Source organism: Macaca thibetana, chromosome 19 (genome assembly GCF_024542745.1).
Source record: "Macaca thibetana thibetana isolate TM-01 chromosome 19, ASM2454274v1, whole genome shotgun sequence".
Taxonomy (NCBI): domain Eukaryota; kingdom Metazoa; phylum Chordata; class Mammalia; order Primates; family Cercopithecidae; genus Macaca; species Macaca thibetana.
In genome coordinates this window covers 16,655,814-16,671,353 of record NC_065596.1, presented here as the reverse complement: position 1 = coordinate 16,671,353, position 15,540 = coordinate 16,655,814, and the positions used below count along the sequence as shown (strand labels likewise).

Here is a 15,540-nt window from a genome sequence, read left to right as displayed (position 1 = left end):
GTTTTAGGATTTTCTTCTGCCCAGACGTCGCTGCAGGAGTAGCGGGTTCTGGTGAGGGTTTCCCGTGGCTCCTGCACCTCAGCTCACCCCCCTGCCCTCCGTGTCTTGCTTAACACTCTGAAGGCCCCTTCAGGCACAGAGTTGTTGGGGGTTCTTTTTTGTTTTTGTTTCTGCTTTTTTTTTTTTTTTTTTTTTTGAGACGGAGTCTCGCTCTGTCGCCCAGGCTAGAGACCAGTGACAGGATCTCAGCTCACTGCAACCTCTGCCTCCCGGGTAGCTGGGATTACAGGTACACGCCCCCACACCCAGCTAATTTTTGTATTATTTTAGTAGACATGGGGTTTCACCATATTGGCCAGGCTGGTCTCGAACTCCTGACCTCAAGTGATCTGCCCGCCTCAGCCTCCCAAAGTGCTGGGATTATGGACAAGAGGCAGGAGTGGGGCGTGGAGGTGCCTGTGGAGGGTCCTGCCCACCGGGTACACTTCAGGCTTTTGTGGCGCCTCCACAAAAATCTTCTTGCTTTTAATCCAAAATAACCCCCAAGAGTGTAACTTTCAGTTCCTCCATCTGGTGTGAGAGGCAGCTTGGCTATGAGTGTGAACTCATCATTTCCACCTGGTCTGAGTTCCAGTGGGGCAAGGACACTGCTGTTTCAACAGAGGGTTTCCCGTCACGAGGTGACTAGGTGTAAAGTCAATCACTAGGTCACTAGGAAGTGCAAAATGAGAACTCTCAGGCAGCACTCTCCACCAGGAAGATGATGCAGGCCACGTGTGGAATTTTTCATTTTTAGTAGTCATATTAAAAAAGTAAAAGGAGGGCCGGGCACAGTGGTTCATCCCTGTAATCCCAGCATTTTGTTAGGGCGGGGGCTGAGGCAGGAAGATCGCTTGAGCCCAGGAGTTCAAGACCAGCCTGGGCAACATAGTGAAACCCCTTCTCCACAAAAGTAAAAAATTAGCCAGGTATGGTGGCATGCACCTGTAGTCCCAGCTACACAGGAGGCTGAGGCAGGGGGATTGCTTGAGCCTAGGGGTTCGAAGTTGCAGTGAGCTATGATCGTGCCACTGCACTCCGGCCTGGGCAACATGGTGAGACGCTATCTCTAAGAGCTTAAACAAAAAAAAAAAAAAAAAAAAAAAAAATTGGGGGGGATTGAAAAAAGAAGTGAAATTTAAAAAAAAAAGAAAAAGGGCCGGGCGCGGTGGCCCATGCCTATAATCCCAGCACTTTGGGAGGCCAAGGCGGGAGGATCACCTGAGGTCAGGAGTTCAAGACCAGCCTAGCCAATGTGGTGAAACCCCATCTCTACTAAAAACACAAAAATTAGCCGGGCATGGTGGCAAACGCCTGTAGTCCCAGCTACTCCAGAGGCTGAGGCAAGAGAATCGCTTGAACCCAGAGGCGGAGGTTGCAGTGAGCCGAGATTGTGCCATTGCACTCCATCCTGGGGGACAAGAGTGAGACTTTGTCTCAAAAAAAAAAGAAAAAAGAAAAAGGATGAAATTAATTTACTATTTCATTTTTACTTATTTTTGAGATGGAGTCTTGCTCTGTCACCCAGGCTGGAGTGCAGTGGCATGCTATCTTGACTCACTGCAACCTCCGCCTCCCGGGTTCAAGCGATTATCCTGCCTCAGCCTCCCGAGTAGCTGGGAGAGTAATTGGGTCTCCAGGTAGATAATGAGATGTCCTCATCATGCAGGTGCTGCTAGGGGCTGGGAAGGTGGCCTTTGCTGAGGACCCGGATAGGCCTGCACCCCCGACAAGGGAGAGAAGGGGGAACCCACCAAGCCCGGCCCACTCGTGAGTCCTGGGCAGAAGGAGCCCCACAGATGGGATCTCCTGCACCCATTTGATCCTGAGCAGTCCCCGGCCTCCCAGCTGCTCAGAGCCACCTGGTGTCTTCCTTGTAAAAACAAAACAAACCACAAATGTACTCTGGGAGGCCGAGGCAGGCAGATAGCTTGAAGCCAGTTCAAGACTAACCTGGGCAATATGGCGAGACCCCGTCTTTACAAAACAATTAAAAATTAGCTGGGCGTGGTGATAAATGCCTGTAATTCCTGCTATTCAGGAGGCTGAGGTAGGAGGATCCCTTGAGCCCAGAAGTTCGAGGCTGCAGTGAGGTTATGATCGCACCACTGCACTCCAGCCTGGGTGACAGAGTGAGATCCTGTGTCAAAAAGACAAAAATCAAGGCAGTGCAATTGATATCACGAGGCCCGAGGGCACACATACTGACTATTGTGTATTCCTGGGCCAGGCTGTGCACCAATGTCTGCCAGAAGCCACATGTGCACGGACTCTGAGGCGTCGTTCTCAGCCAGCAGACTAAGAAGTACCCTCATCCCATCCCACCACACACTGGCTGACGTGGAGGCCCCACGTGTCTATCGGTGTGTGTTGCCCAGTCTCAGCCTGGAGCCCTCAAAACGCTCACAGTGACCCTGCGTCTGCAGCACAGCGGCATGAGGCCATGCCCTCAGGTGGCCTGACCGGAGGTGGTACCTCTGGCCGTGTGCCCAGGACTCTGGGGAGTAGAGAACAGCCCTCAATGGCTGGAGGCCACTTGGGGTCCGTAGGCAACGCTTGCTCCAAGACGGAGAGGACCCACCGGGCCGAGGGCATTCCTGAAGGTGGGCTGGGGAAGTGTGGTTTCCAACTGTGGCTCCATCCCATGGAGGGGAAGGGGCCAGGAGCCACCAGTGTAATAACCTTCACCCTGAGCCAGGCGCCAGCACCACAATGTTTAATTGATTCCCGTCCCAGCTTTCCCAAGGCACGACAGGCTCCCTCCTCCTCCTCTTGATTTGGATACAAAACTCCAGCTGGCAGGCAGGAGGTGCCGCTGAAGCCCCCCGCAGCCCCTGAAAACTCCAGCTCAGGAGCTCAGGGCTGAGGCCCGCGAGACCTCGCATCAGTCCCTCCACCCACCCTGCCCATGGGTTTTGCCACAGGCAGCTCCACGAGAGCCCCGGCTCCTGCCCTGCTGGCTTCTGCTTTGCAGGAAGGGCCCTCCGTGGGCTCCGGCTGCGTCCCTGTGCTCTTCTGGCAGTGTCAGGGGGTAGTGGCCTCGGCCTGGCCGCCGGCCCGGGCCGCCTGGTACATGCTGAGGATCGAGGAGATGGTGCCCATGAGGCCCACCAGCCATGGCGGGAAGCGGCCGGCCCACAGCACGCCCCGGGGCAGCCAGTGCACGGCGTTGGCCAGGTCGGCCAGGTTGCTGAGAAGTGACAGTGCTTCCGACTGCATCTGCGCCTCCATGGCCCTCCGCTTGCCCCGGGGCAGCGGGCTGTGGGGCAGAGAGGAGCCACTCACACTCACGCTCACGCTCACACCTGCCTGCCTGCCCTTCCCAAACCCCCGAAGGCCCTGTGTGGCCTGGCAGCCCTGAGCCGCTGCCTGTGAGTGGGAGGAGCTGGCAGGGCCGAGGTGGCCTCCGTGACCCTCCACAGAGACTGAGTCCCCATCACCCCCACGGCCCAAGCACAAACAGGGCAGGGACCTGGGTCCAAGTCCTCAAATCCACACCTCACTCCTCCTGAACACCCGGAGATGGGGGTTCCTTGTAAAAAACAGAAAGCACAAATGCACTTTGGGAGTGCTATGGAGGCAAGGGGGAACCCCAGGAGCGTGGCCTGTGCCTGCCCAGCCTTTCTTTTTCAGGATGACACAGTGACGACAAGCCTGGCCAATGTGGCGAGACCCCATCCCCACCAAAAAATAAATACCAGAATCAGCCAGGCATGGTGCCACGTGCCTGTAGTCTCAGCTACTCGGGAAGCTGAGGCAGGAGGATCAGTTGAGCCCGGGAGGCGGAGGTTGCAGTGAGCCGAGATGGCACCACTGTGCTCCAGCCTGAGCGACAGAGCAAGGCCCTATCTCAAAAAAGAAAAAGCAACACTAACAATGGCCATGGCCCTCGGGAAATTGATCATTCTCTCCTGCTGGGGGCACAGCCATGAAGGCTCAGCCCTGGAGTCCTCCCTCAAGCAAGCCTCAGTTTCCCCATCTGTCAAAGGTACCGCCACCCACCAGAGGCTGCAGTGAGACCGCCATGACCTGAGCACAACAGACCCCAGCACGGGCCTGCACAGGGGTAGCTCTGAGCCGGGATCCCACGCCTGCTGGAGGGAGTGGGCCTTCCTGCTGGGTAATCGCGGGCTCCTACCTGGTGAAGGGCGCCGTGGGGCTCCGCAGCCTCTGTCTCAGTTTCAGCAGCATCCACAGGGACCTGCAGCACCAGAGCCCGAGGGAGGATGCCCCGGAGGGTGGAGCAGGAGGGTTAGCTCCGCAACGCTGGCCCCAGACAGACAGTCTGGGACAGGTGCTGCATCTCGAATAAATGGCCTGCCCTCTCCCTGCCCCCACAGTCCCACGCCCTCCCGCTGTGCCTCAAACTCCCGGGGACTCATCCCTAACATGGCCCCGTCCCACCCTGGACACCGTCCTGCGCTTCTGACATGGCCATCCAGGGCCTGGCCCAGCCTCTGCAAACCACTGGCAAGTGCTCAAAGGAACATCAAGCCCCGTGAGGTGTTCACAGCCTGGCAGGGAGTCCTAGACAGAAGAGGATGCCAAGGGGCCTGCAGTTGGACAGGCCTGGGGACGCCACTTCCCCTCCGGGCCTCAGCTGCCTCGCCTGCTCTGTATGGAAAGGCCCAAACCAGTGCCATGCCAGCGTCCCCTGCACACACACCCCGGACATTGGCTGGATCTATCTGGATGATCCCTTGGGCCCCCAGGGCTGGCATCTGCAGGCTGAGGAAGGGGCTACCCAGTGGGCAGCCTCTGTGCTCCCAGGGGACTCTGTAGCCATGCATGGCACCCACCCGGGCCGGTCCACCAGGCACCTGCACTCTCCAGCCTCGGCAGTGGGGTGTGCCAGGTTGTGACTGTGACCTCCTGACCAGAATGGGCAGGGCCTGGTCACATCTTCTCTGGCCACCGGGTACCCAGGGTGCAGGATGCAGGGTAGCACCAGTGGTACAGCAGGTGGGGGCCTCCTGGGGGGCTAGGGCAAAACACTGATTCCTGGGCTCCCTAGACCCACAGAATCAGAAGTTCTAGTCCAGGCACGGTGGCTCACACCTGTAATCCTGGCACTTTGGGAGGCCAAGGCAGGCGGATCACCTGAGGTCAGGAGTTTGAGACTAGCCTGGCCAACATGGTGAACCCCCGTCGCTACTAAAAATACAAAAATTAGCCGGGGGTGGTGGCAGGCGCCTGAAATACCAGCTACTCAGGAGGCTGAGGCAGGAGAATCACTTGAAACCGGGAGGCGGAGTTTGCAGTGAGCCAAGATCACACCACTGCACTCCGGCCTGGGCAACAGAGGAAGACTGTGTCTCAAGAAAAAGAATCAGAAGCCCTGGGCACTGGACCCAGGCATCTCCATTTAGCAACCTGCTGGCTAATGCTCTGGCAGCCTGGGCCTTAGGGCAGATGTCTGGTCATGATGAGCACACATGGAATGCTCTCCACCCACTCCCCCTGCTCACCCCAAACCCAGAGAAATGATGAAAAACCACATGCCCGAAACAAGAATGCCGCAGCAGGCAGGGCACAGAGGACGTTGATGGCCGGGCAACAATTCCATTTGATACTGCAATGGGGGACACGTGTCAGCGTCCAAACCCATAGGATGCCCAAAACCTAGCGTGAACCCTAACGTGAGCTATGCACTCAGGGTGATGGTGGATCCATGGAGGGGCATCAGTTGTAACAAATGCACCATGGGGATGGTGCCAGTAGTTGGGGAGGCTGTCTAGGGGAGGGGTTGGGGGTATATGGGAGCTTTCTGAATGTTATACTCAATTCTGCTGTGAGCCTAAAATTGCTCTAAAAAAATAAAGTCTGGGCTGGGTGTGGTGGCTCACGCCTGTAATCCCAGCACTTTGGGAGGCTGAGGCAGGGGGATCACCTGAGCCCAGGAGCTGGAGACCAGACTGGGCCACATGGCAAAACCACATCTCTAAAAAGAAAATTACAAAAGTTAGCCAGGTGTGGTGGCACATGCCTGTGGTCCCAGCCACTCAGGAGGCTGAGGTTGGAGGATTGTTTGAGACCAAGAGGCGGAGGTTGCAGTGGGTCAAGATTGAGCCACTGCTCTCCAGCCTGTCTCAGAAAAAAAAAAAAAAAAAAAAAAAAAAAGCTTATTTAAGCAAAAAAGAAAGGAACCAAGGCTGCCCCTAAAATACAAACCAGAGGTCACGAGGCACCCAGAGGAAGGTGGAGGAAGAGGGGCTGTGAGCCAAAGCCCCGCTCTGACCTGAGCCCCAGGAGCATCCGGGCTGGGCCCAGGCACCCTTCCCCGGGTATGCCAGGACATGAGGAAGGCCAGCACCACAGACACTGCGGCCTCCAGGGTCCATGGCCATGAAACATGACCCTTTTGAGACAGTCGAAACGCGTAGACAGGGTATTAGGTCAAAGGCTGGAAAAGAACCACCGAAGCTTGAACAGTGGGAGTCTCTGGGTTGGGTTGTGGGTGATTCAAATCTTCTACTCTGAGGTTTATCCATTTTCCAGATTGTCTACAGTAAGCATGTAATTAGGACATCTGTGTCGGGGGGAAACGAGAACTGCTGAGAGTCAGAACCTCACCCAGGGAAAAGCAAATGCTTCCCCCAGAACCAACAACACAGCCTACCCCGAGGCTGGGATAGCCGCACCTCAGCCCGGTGATCTAAGAGCCCTTCACAGCCACTGAAACATGCAGACCAGGGCGCCCAGCTCCTCCTGGTGTTTACAGGGGCCGGGGATTCTGACTCAGCACATTTGCAAAGAGGAAAATGTTTGGGAGGAAACCATTACTGGAAAGTTCTAGAAACTGTATCGTTTTTGGAGGCACAGAGCTAGTCAGGAAACTGCTGACTGTCTTCTCCGGGGTGGCAGCTGACAGCAATGCCAGCAGGACTCAGGGACCCGGGAAAAGGTCACTCCGCTGGCTGCTTCTCACAGGCCCTAGAGTTACTTCTTCTTTCTGGCTATAGTCAGCAGAGTCATGGCCCCTCCAAAAATGGCCATGCCCTGAGCCTGTGAACATGTTTACCTCCAAGGCAAAGGAGGCTTTGCCGATGGATTAAGCTAAGGATTTTTTTCTTTTTTTGACACGGAATCTTGCTCTGTTGCCAGGCTGGAGTGCAGGGATGTGATCTCGGCTCACTGCAACCTCTGCCTCCCCAAATTCAAGCAATCCTCCTGCCTCAGCCTCCCAAGTAGCTGGGATTACAAGTGTGTGCCACCAAGCCCAGCTAATTTTTTGTATTTTTAGTAGAGAACGGGTTTCACCATGTTGGCCCGGCTGGTCTAGAATTCCTGGGCTCCTCGCCCACCTTGGCCTCCCAAAGTGCTGGGATTACAGGCATGAGCCACCACGCCCAACCTAAGCCTAGGATCTTGAGATGGGGTATTACCCTGGATCATCCAGTTGGTCCCCATGTCATCACAGGGGTCCTTACAGGAGGGAGGAAGGAGGATGAGGGTCAGCGAAGGAGGTGTGACCCTGAAAGCAGAGGTCATGCTTGGAAGATGAAGGAAGGGACCATGAGCCAAGGAATGTGGGTGGCCTCTAGAAGCTGGAAAATCCAAGGAAACGGACCTCCCCCTGGGGCCTCCAGAAGGCATCAGCGCCTGCTGACACTAGCCCAGGGAGTGTTCCGACTTCCAGCCTCAGAACCTAAGATAGTAAGTTTCTGTTGCCCAGCGCTATAACGTTGTGGTAATTTGTTTCAGCAGTTATTCTAAACAAATACATCCACAAAAGGAAGAAACAACAAAACCTCCAAGGAAAACTCTAAGAGGCAAAGACCCACGTGCCTCAGTCTGAAGCCTGTGCTGTTGCTGGGGCTGCTGCTGTTTTGCTAAGGAGGTCCCGCCCAGGGACCTTGGGTGCTGCCTTCTGGCCCGTGCCACTTACCTGGCAACTCCCAGGAGCAGAGAGAGGGCCCACAAGGCTGTACTCAGCGTCCACCACCGGGAAGAGTCCACGTGGAGGACCCGGGCATCAGCCGCCCAGGCGACGTGCTCACATGGGTAGTAGAGCTGGTCGGCCAGGTTCCCTAGGACGGAGACCAAGCGGACAAAGGCGTCCTCCTCCTGCAGGACCAGGAGCAGAGGGGGCCTAGGGTCAGACTTACCCACTGCTCATTTTAGCACCGTAGCCATGCCAGGAAGCAGTGAGCTATTTCCTGCCCCCAGTCCCTGGGCCGTGTCCAGGCCTGGCAGGCCCTGCAGGAGAAAGGCTCTGGGGCTGGGGTCCCCGCATAGGCCTGATTTCCGTGTCTCGGCAGCATGGCGTTCAGGGCCCCCTGAAGGGAGGGTCTCAACGCATCTGTGCAGTGCAATCCTCTGCGGAGTTCCAAAAACCCCATGCCCAGTGCCAGCTGTGAGGATTCTGCCTCACTCAGCCTGGGGCAGGCGCCAGCACCAGGAATTTTCACAAGGAATTTTCACATTCCCAGGGGATTCGCAGGTACGGCCACGTTGGGACCCCTGTGTCAGAACCTTCCTTCCCAAAGGCTTCCAGTTCCCGCACAGGCAAGGACCTCTGATGCCAGACTCTACGCAGGGAGCATGAGAGGTGGCCCGCAGGGAACCCTGACCAGGCTGAGATGGTGTGCCAACCCGTGGGCCACCGCACGCCTAGTGCTGAGCACGCGCCAGGCACAGTGCTGTAGACTCATGGCCTCCCTCAACCCCGAGCAAGTTACTGTCCCCCGTTACAGACAGCCATGCTGAGGCTCTCAGGGAAAGCTGCTGGTCCCAGTTCCAGCAGGGATGGTCCTCCAGGCCCTCAAATTGCAATGCACACGCGGGCTCTCGGTGCTGCACGCCGCCCATACCCTCTGCCCCAAGTTCTTAACCACCGCCTACAGCCAGCGAGGCATGACCAGTGGAGGCTGTAGGACCACAGCGCTAAAGCCTGGTTTCTGGGATTGGAGCCCCGCGACCAACGGGGGCCCCCCGCCCCTGGGGACCCCGCCCCCTCTACCTTCACCTTCCTTGTTGCCTGCCACACCCTTCCCCTCCTCTCTGACTTCCCAGGAAGCTCCTCCCCGCCCCACCGCTGATTGCTGATGCTGCTCTCCTTCTTTCTGGCCAGACACCATCCTGCCTTCCTCTGGGCTCTGAACCTCACTCCAGCTTCCCTCATCTGCCTGGCGCGTCCTGGTACATTTCCCACCTCCCTGAGGATGGCGGACCCCGCCCCAGTGCGCTCATTCCACCCGGGTTTCCTGAGAAGCCGCGGGGTCCAGGCTAGACGCTGGGGAGGGGCAGAGGCTCACCAGGGCAGGGAGGAACGCAGACATATAAACCGGAAACCCAACAAAGGGGGCTCTTGTTCTGGCCAAGGGACACTCGAGGTGCAAGGGCCCCACCCCTTGCCTGAGGGCCTTCCACAGACAAGACAGAGGAGGGCGGGGTATCAGGGATGCACCAGAGCTTTGTCCTAATCAGACACGGAGGAGGAGGATGCCACAGGTGTCAAAACAGGAAGGCGGCCCAGAGCAACACTGGTGATGTGGGATGATCGGGCCAAGGACACGTGGAGCTGAACGGGGTGGGCTTGGGGGTTCGGGGCGGGGAGCATCTGAGTAGCAAGTGGCTCAGAGGGGTGATCCCCGGGAGGACAGAGAGAACAGACAGGGCAGCCCAGGGAGGGGCATGACCCTGAGAGGCTGGCCCATGCACCCTCTTGAGATCATCCCCTGGGGGGCAAGATGGCCCTCTAGATAGGCTGGCACGCCTGTGGGACACCGCAGGGACAAGGCTACTCTCTGCACACTGTCGCAATAGCAAAACCTTAGAAATCATTGCCCTGTGCGTCAGCCGGAGGCCGGTTAAATAAATCTGAATCTGCATAGCAGAGCACTATGTGGTCCTGAGAACGGAGCTCTTTCTAGACTGATAAGAAATGATCTGTGGCCGGGCACGGTGGCTTACGCCTGTCATCCCAGCACTTTGGGAGGTCAAGGCAGGTGGATTACTTGAGCCCAGGAGTTCAAGGCCAGCCTGGGCAACACGGCAAAACCCTGTCTCTACAAAAGATGCAAAAAATTAACCAGGTGTAGTGGTGCACCTCTAGTCCCAGCTATTTGGGAGGCTGAGGTAGGAGGATCACCTGAGCCCGGGAAGTCAAGGCTTCAGTGAGCCATGATCACGCCACTGTACTCCAGCCTGGGTGACCGAGTGAGACCCTGTCTCCAAGAAAAAAAGAAAGATAAAGAAATGATGCCCGAGTTGTACTGTTAAATGAAAAAAGCACTATTTATGTAAACCATATGTATCTGCCTATGCAAGTACAGGAAATCTCACAAAGGAGACACAAGAAGCTGACCACAGGACCAGGCACGGTGGCTCACACCTGTAATCCCAGCAGTTTGGGAAGCCAAGGCAGGTGGATCACTTGAGGTCACGGGTTCGAGACCAGCCTGGCCAACATGGCAAAACCCCATCTCTACTAAAAATACAAAAATTAGCCAGGCATGATGGGGGTGCCTGTAATCCTAGCTACGTGAGGGGCTGAGGCAGAAAAATCATTGCCACCGGAGGTAGAGGTTGCAGTGGGCCGAGATCACGCCACTGCACTCCAGCCTGGGTGACAGAGTGAGACCTTGTCTCAAAAAAAAAAAAAAAGAAGCTGACCATGGTGGGTGCCTCTGTGGGGAAAAATTGGAGGCCTGGAAGATCAGGAAGGAGGGAGGTTTTTTAAATTATATCCCCCTTTGGAACGTGTGAACATGTTTGCTATTTTTAAAAATTGAAATCATAACGAGAACATCTGATCCTCTCAAAGAAGAAAGTGAAATTTTTAAAAGTAATAAACTTACCCACGCAGGGAGCACTTTGGGACAAGACTATAAAACGCTCATGGTGGCTCACGCCTGTCATCCCAGCACTCAGGGAGGCTGAGGCAGGAGGACCACCTGAGCCTAGGAGTTCAAGGCTGCAGTGAGCTATGATCTTGCCACTGCACTCCAGCCTGGATGACAGAGCAAGACCCTGTTTCTAAAAAAAAAATTTTCTTTTTTTTGTTTGAGATGGAGTCACTCCATTACCCAGGCTGGAGTGCAGTGGTGCAATCTTGGCTCATGGCAACCTCCACCTCCCAGATTCAAGCGATTCTCCTGCTTCAGCCTCCCAAGTAGCTGGAACTACAGGCGTGTGCCACCACGCCCAGCTAATTTTTGTATTATTAGTAGAGACAGGGTTTTACCATGTTGGCCTGGCTGGTCTCAAACTCCTGACCTCGTGATCTGCCCACCTTGGCCTCCCAAAGTGCTGGGATTGTAGGCATGAGCCACCGTGAGGGGCCAAAAAAGTTTTTTTAAATGTCCACTCAGATCCACGCCGTATTCCCTAGAGCCCCACAAACCCTGTTACCTGTGCCCCCAGGCCGTATTGCTTAGTGTAGACAAACATGGACAGGTCATCAAAGAGTCGCAAGATGGTCCTGCAGTGGCTGAGTTGGGTGGACACCACCAACAGACGTGTCCCCACTTCGGACCTGGTGGGACATTGTTCAACCAGGACCCCACCAACCAGCTGGCAGCAGTACCCCAGCACTCGGATCTGTGGGAAACCAGAAGCAGTCAGCGTGGCCCTCCTGTTCTGCAGAACTGAGCTGCATCTCCCCCGACCTGGCCTGGGCCCCACTGGATTGAGACTGTGGAAGATTCTTTTTTTTTTTTTTTTGAAACAGAGTCTCTCACTCTGACGTCCAAACTGGAGTGCAGTGGCGCCATCTTGGCTCACTGCCGCCTCCACCTCCCATGTTCAAGTGAGTCTTGTGCGTTGGTCTCCTAAGTAGCTGGGATTACAGACGCCCACCACCACACCCCGCTAATTTTTGTATTTTTTGTAAAGACAGGGTTTTGCCATGTTGGCTAGGCTGGTCTCAAACTCATGACCTCGAGTGATCCACCTGCCTTAGCCTCCCAAAGTGTGGGAATTACAGGCATGAGACACGGTGCCTGACCCAAGGGTCTGGAAACTTCTAAATCCACAAAGTGACAGTAAAAGCTGAAAGTGTAGGTCGGGGACAGTGGCTCACGCCTGTAACCCCAGCACTTTGAGAGACAGAGGTGAGACGATGCCTTCAGACCAGGAGTTTGAGACCAGCCTGGACAACATAGCAAGGCCCTGTCTCTACTAAAATTTTTTTAAGTTAACAGGGCATGGTGGCTACTTGGGAGGCTGATGCTGGAGGATCACTTGAGCCCAGGAGTTCCAGACTGCAGCAAGCTTTAATTGTGCTACTGCACTCCAGCCTGGGTGACAGAGGGAGACCTAGTCTCAAAAAAAAAAAAAAAAAAAAAAAAGCTGAAAGTTTAAAAACATACTTGTAGGTGGGACAAATGAAGAAACATAATGTCATTGTCCAAAGGTGCTGTGGGGAGTGCCTGCTCATGTAAGTGAAGGGCCCAGCCTTCGGGGACAGATGTGACAGGAACAAAGAAAACAAAACTCCTTACTTCCCACCTCCCAGGTCCTTCTTTTCCCAGGTGGCAGGAAGCTGCAGCTAAAGTGTATATTTACATTTACCTGCCTGGACCAAAGACTTTGGCTGTGCTGAACGCTGGGTGCAGGTGAACAGGTTTCAACCCAGTGAACAATAGGATAATTTGGTTGAATTACTTTAGAGAGAAAGAACCTACTCAGTAGGTGATTTGGAGCCTTGTGAAGTAAGTCATCTTCACTACTCTTATATCTTTCTTTTTTTTTTTTTTTTTTTTTTTTTTGGAGACAGAGTGTCGCTCTGTTCCCCAGGCTGGAGTGCAGAGGTATGAGCTCACTGCAACCTCTGCCTCCCAGGTTCAAGCAATTCTCCTGCCTCAGCCTCCCGAGTAGCTAGGACTACAGGTACCCACCATCACACCCGGCTTTTTTCTTTTTTTTTTTTTTTTTTGAGACGGAGTTTAGCTCTGTCGCCCAGGCTGGAGTGCAGTCGCGCCATCTTGGCTCACTGCAAGCTCCACCTCCCAGGTTCACGCCATTCTCCTGCCTCAGCCTCCCGAGTAGCTGGGACTACAGGTGGCCGCCACCACGCCCAGCTAATTTTTTGTATTTTTAGTAGAGACAGGGTTTCACCATGTTAGCCAAGATGGTCTGGATCTCCCAACCTCGTGATCCACCCGCCTCGGCTTCCAAAAGTGCTGGGATTACAGGCATGAGCCACCGTGCCCGGCCTACACCTGGCTAATTTTTGTATTTTAGTACAGACGTTGTCCAGGCTGGTCTCAAACTCCTGAGCTCAGGCAATCCACCCACCTCAGCCTCCCAAAGTGCTAGGATTACAGGCGTGAGCCATCATGCCCGGCCTCCCTTATATATTTATTTTACCTGCTTTTCAGAAATTGCTTGTTCCTGTTGTTTTATTTTTACTTGTAATTCCTTTCCGGCCCATTATAACGGCAAAACACTGCAATTTGAATGTCTAACTCGGGGGAGATTTGTTAACCCCCCCCCCCCCTCCCCCGCCACACCGAGTCATAAGAGATTTGAATGGAATCTAAATGCCTAGCCACCAGTACACCCCCTAGTACAATCTAAATGTCTACCTATAAGAGACCAGTGGGGACAAGCTAAGAGTCCAGACTCAGGGGCATGGATGGCATAACCTAAATGCTCAACCATATGGGACTTGATTGGAACTTAAAACTGTCTAGCCATAGGGAGAGTCTTACAATATCCTAAATCCCCACATGAGATTGTTTGGGACAATCCAGCGATCAACTACAGTGGCCTGGTCAGATCCTAAATGTCCAAACATGGGAATCTGTTTGGTATGTAAACGTCCAGCTAGGCTGGGTTGGTGCAAACGATCTAAATGACCAACTGGGGTTTTGTTGGAATCCATCACTGCTTAGGCATGGCAGGGTCCAGGACACGGTGGGTTCTTTGGTCTACGCTGGCTGAAAAAACCTAAATGCCCACCTATAGGTGATCTGGTTGGAAATGAATGTCCAGCCACAGGGGAGCCCTGCAACACCCCAAATCCCAACATGAGATTGTTCAGGACAACGCAGGGACTGACTTCAGTGGCCTGGTCAGATCCAAAACGTCCAAACACGAGAATCTGGCCAGTGTGTCAATGTCCGGCCAGGCTGGGTTGACAGAAATGATCTTAATGTCCAACGTTGGCCGGGCGCGGTGGCTCACGCCTGTAATCCCAGCACTTTGGGAGGCCGAGGCAGGAGGATCACTTGAGGTGAGGAGATCGAGACCATCCTGGCTAACACGGTGAAACCCCCGTCTCTACTAAAATTACAAAAAATTAGCAGGGCGTGGTGGAGGGCGCCTGTAGTCCCAGCTACTCGGGGGGCTGAGGCAGGAGAATCGCTTGAACCCGGGAGGCGGAGGCTGCAGTGAGCTGAGATCCGGCCACGGCACTCCAGCCTAAATAAATAAATAAATGTCCAATGCTAGGGCACCGCGTTTGAGCCTAGCTCGGACGCGGCCTCTGCGACGGAGTATCTTGGGCGACTCTTTCCCCTCTCTGGCCTGTTTCCCCGTCTCTGAGCTTGGGCCAAACTCTAGGCCCTCCGGCCCCGGTCCGCCCCTGCCTCACCAGGCGGTCCCGGCCCCTGTACGACTCCAGCGCCGACGCCAGGCCGCTCAGCGACGCCATGGCAACTCCGTGACGTCACCGCGACGTCGGCGCGTCGCACCAGAGGGCGGGGCCAGGCCGGGGTCCCGGGAGCGCCCCAAAGGCCTGCGCGCAGGCGCGGTCGCAGGCCTTTGTCCCCGGTCCGGCTTCTTGTCCGCTGTAGGGGAGGGACAGAGTTTGCAGAGGTGGGGACGACACGTGTGTGCTTTCCAAGCCTGCAGACCCCGGATGATCCTCGGAGCTTGCTGCATTCTGCCCCACGGCGGTTTGGCCAACTACCCACGCACAAAAAAGTATATTTCCAAGTTTAACCAACTACCCACACGCTCCCAAAATACTCCAAGCAAAACCACCAACCTGTTAGCAATGGCTCAAGGAGAGATTTTCCTTTTTAATTTTTGTGCTTCACCTTTTCTGCACTGTCTGCTTGCTTGTGGTGAGCAGGAATGACTGCTGTAATATCACAACAAGGCATCTTTCGACGTTAAGGAAATGCATAGAATTGTTCTAGAATGCACAAGAACTGTAACTGGACTTTCTCCAGAAAAGGTAACCCGCGTGATTGGGGAAAATATTACATTTTCACCTTTATGCCATTTTGTAGCTGTTAAATTTTGTGCAATATGCTTGTATCATCTCGTGGAAAAAAAGTCAAGTACCATTTTCACCCGTTTTTGTTTGTTATTGAGGTAAAATTCGCACAAGATGAAATTAACCATTTAAAAATGCACAATGTTTGGCCAAGCGCGTTGGCTCGCTCCTGTAATCCCAGCACTTTGGGAGGATCACCTGAGGTCAGGAGTTCGAGACCAGCCTGGCCAAGATGGTGAAACCCCCGTCCCTACAAATATACAAAAAAAAAAAAAAAATTAGCCAGGCATGATGGCCGGCGCCTGTAATCGCAGCTACTTGGGAGGCTG

General features: G+C 54.7%; 1 protein-coding gene across 2 annotated transcripts; it reads right to left on the bottom strand.

Annotated features, from left to right (window-relative positions):
• Positions 1 to 2,739: 2,739 nt before the first annotated feature.
• Positions 2,740 to 15,054, bottom strand: PEX11G (peroxisomal biogenesis factor 11 gamma). 2 transcript variants are annotated; one of them, XM_050770735.1, is made up of 5 exons: positions 14,978 to 15,054; positions 11,395 to 11,583; positions 7,928 to 8,106; positions 4,178 to 4,240; positions 2,740 to 3,298 (listed from the first exon to the last, which is right to left on the bottom strand). In XM_050770735.1, exons 2-5 carry the CDS (start codon positions 11,431 to 11,433, stop codon positions 3,064 to 3,066), a joined length of 516 nt encoding a protein of 171 aa, XP_050626692.1. In that variant the 5' UTR covers positions 11,434 to 11,583; positions 14,978 to 15,054; the 3' UTR covers positions 2,740 to 3,063. The 2 variants fall into 2 exon arrangements, with proteins under 2 accessions (XP_050626692.1, XP_050626691.1); XM_050770734.1 differs by lacking the exon at positions 14,978 to 15,054 and adding an exon at positions 14,582 to 14,688.
• Between the last annotated feature and the right edge of the window lie 486 nt (positions 15,055 to 15,540).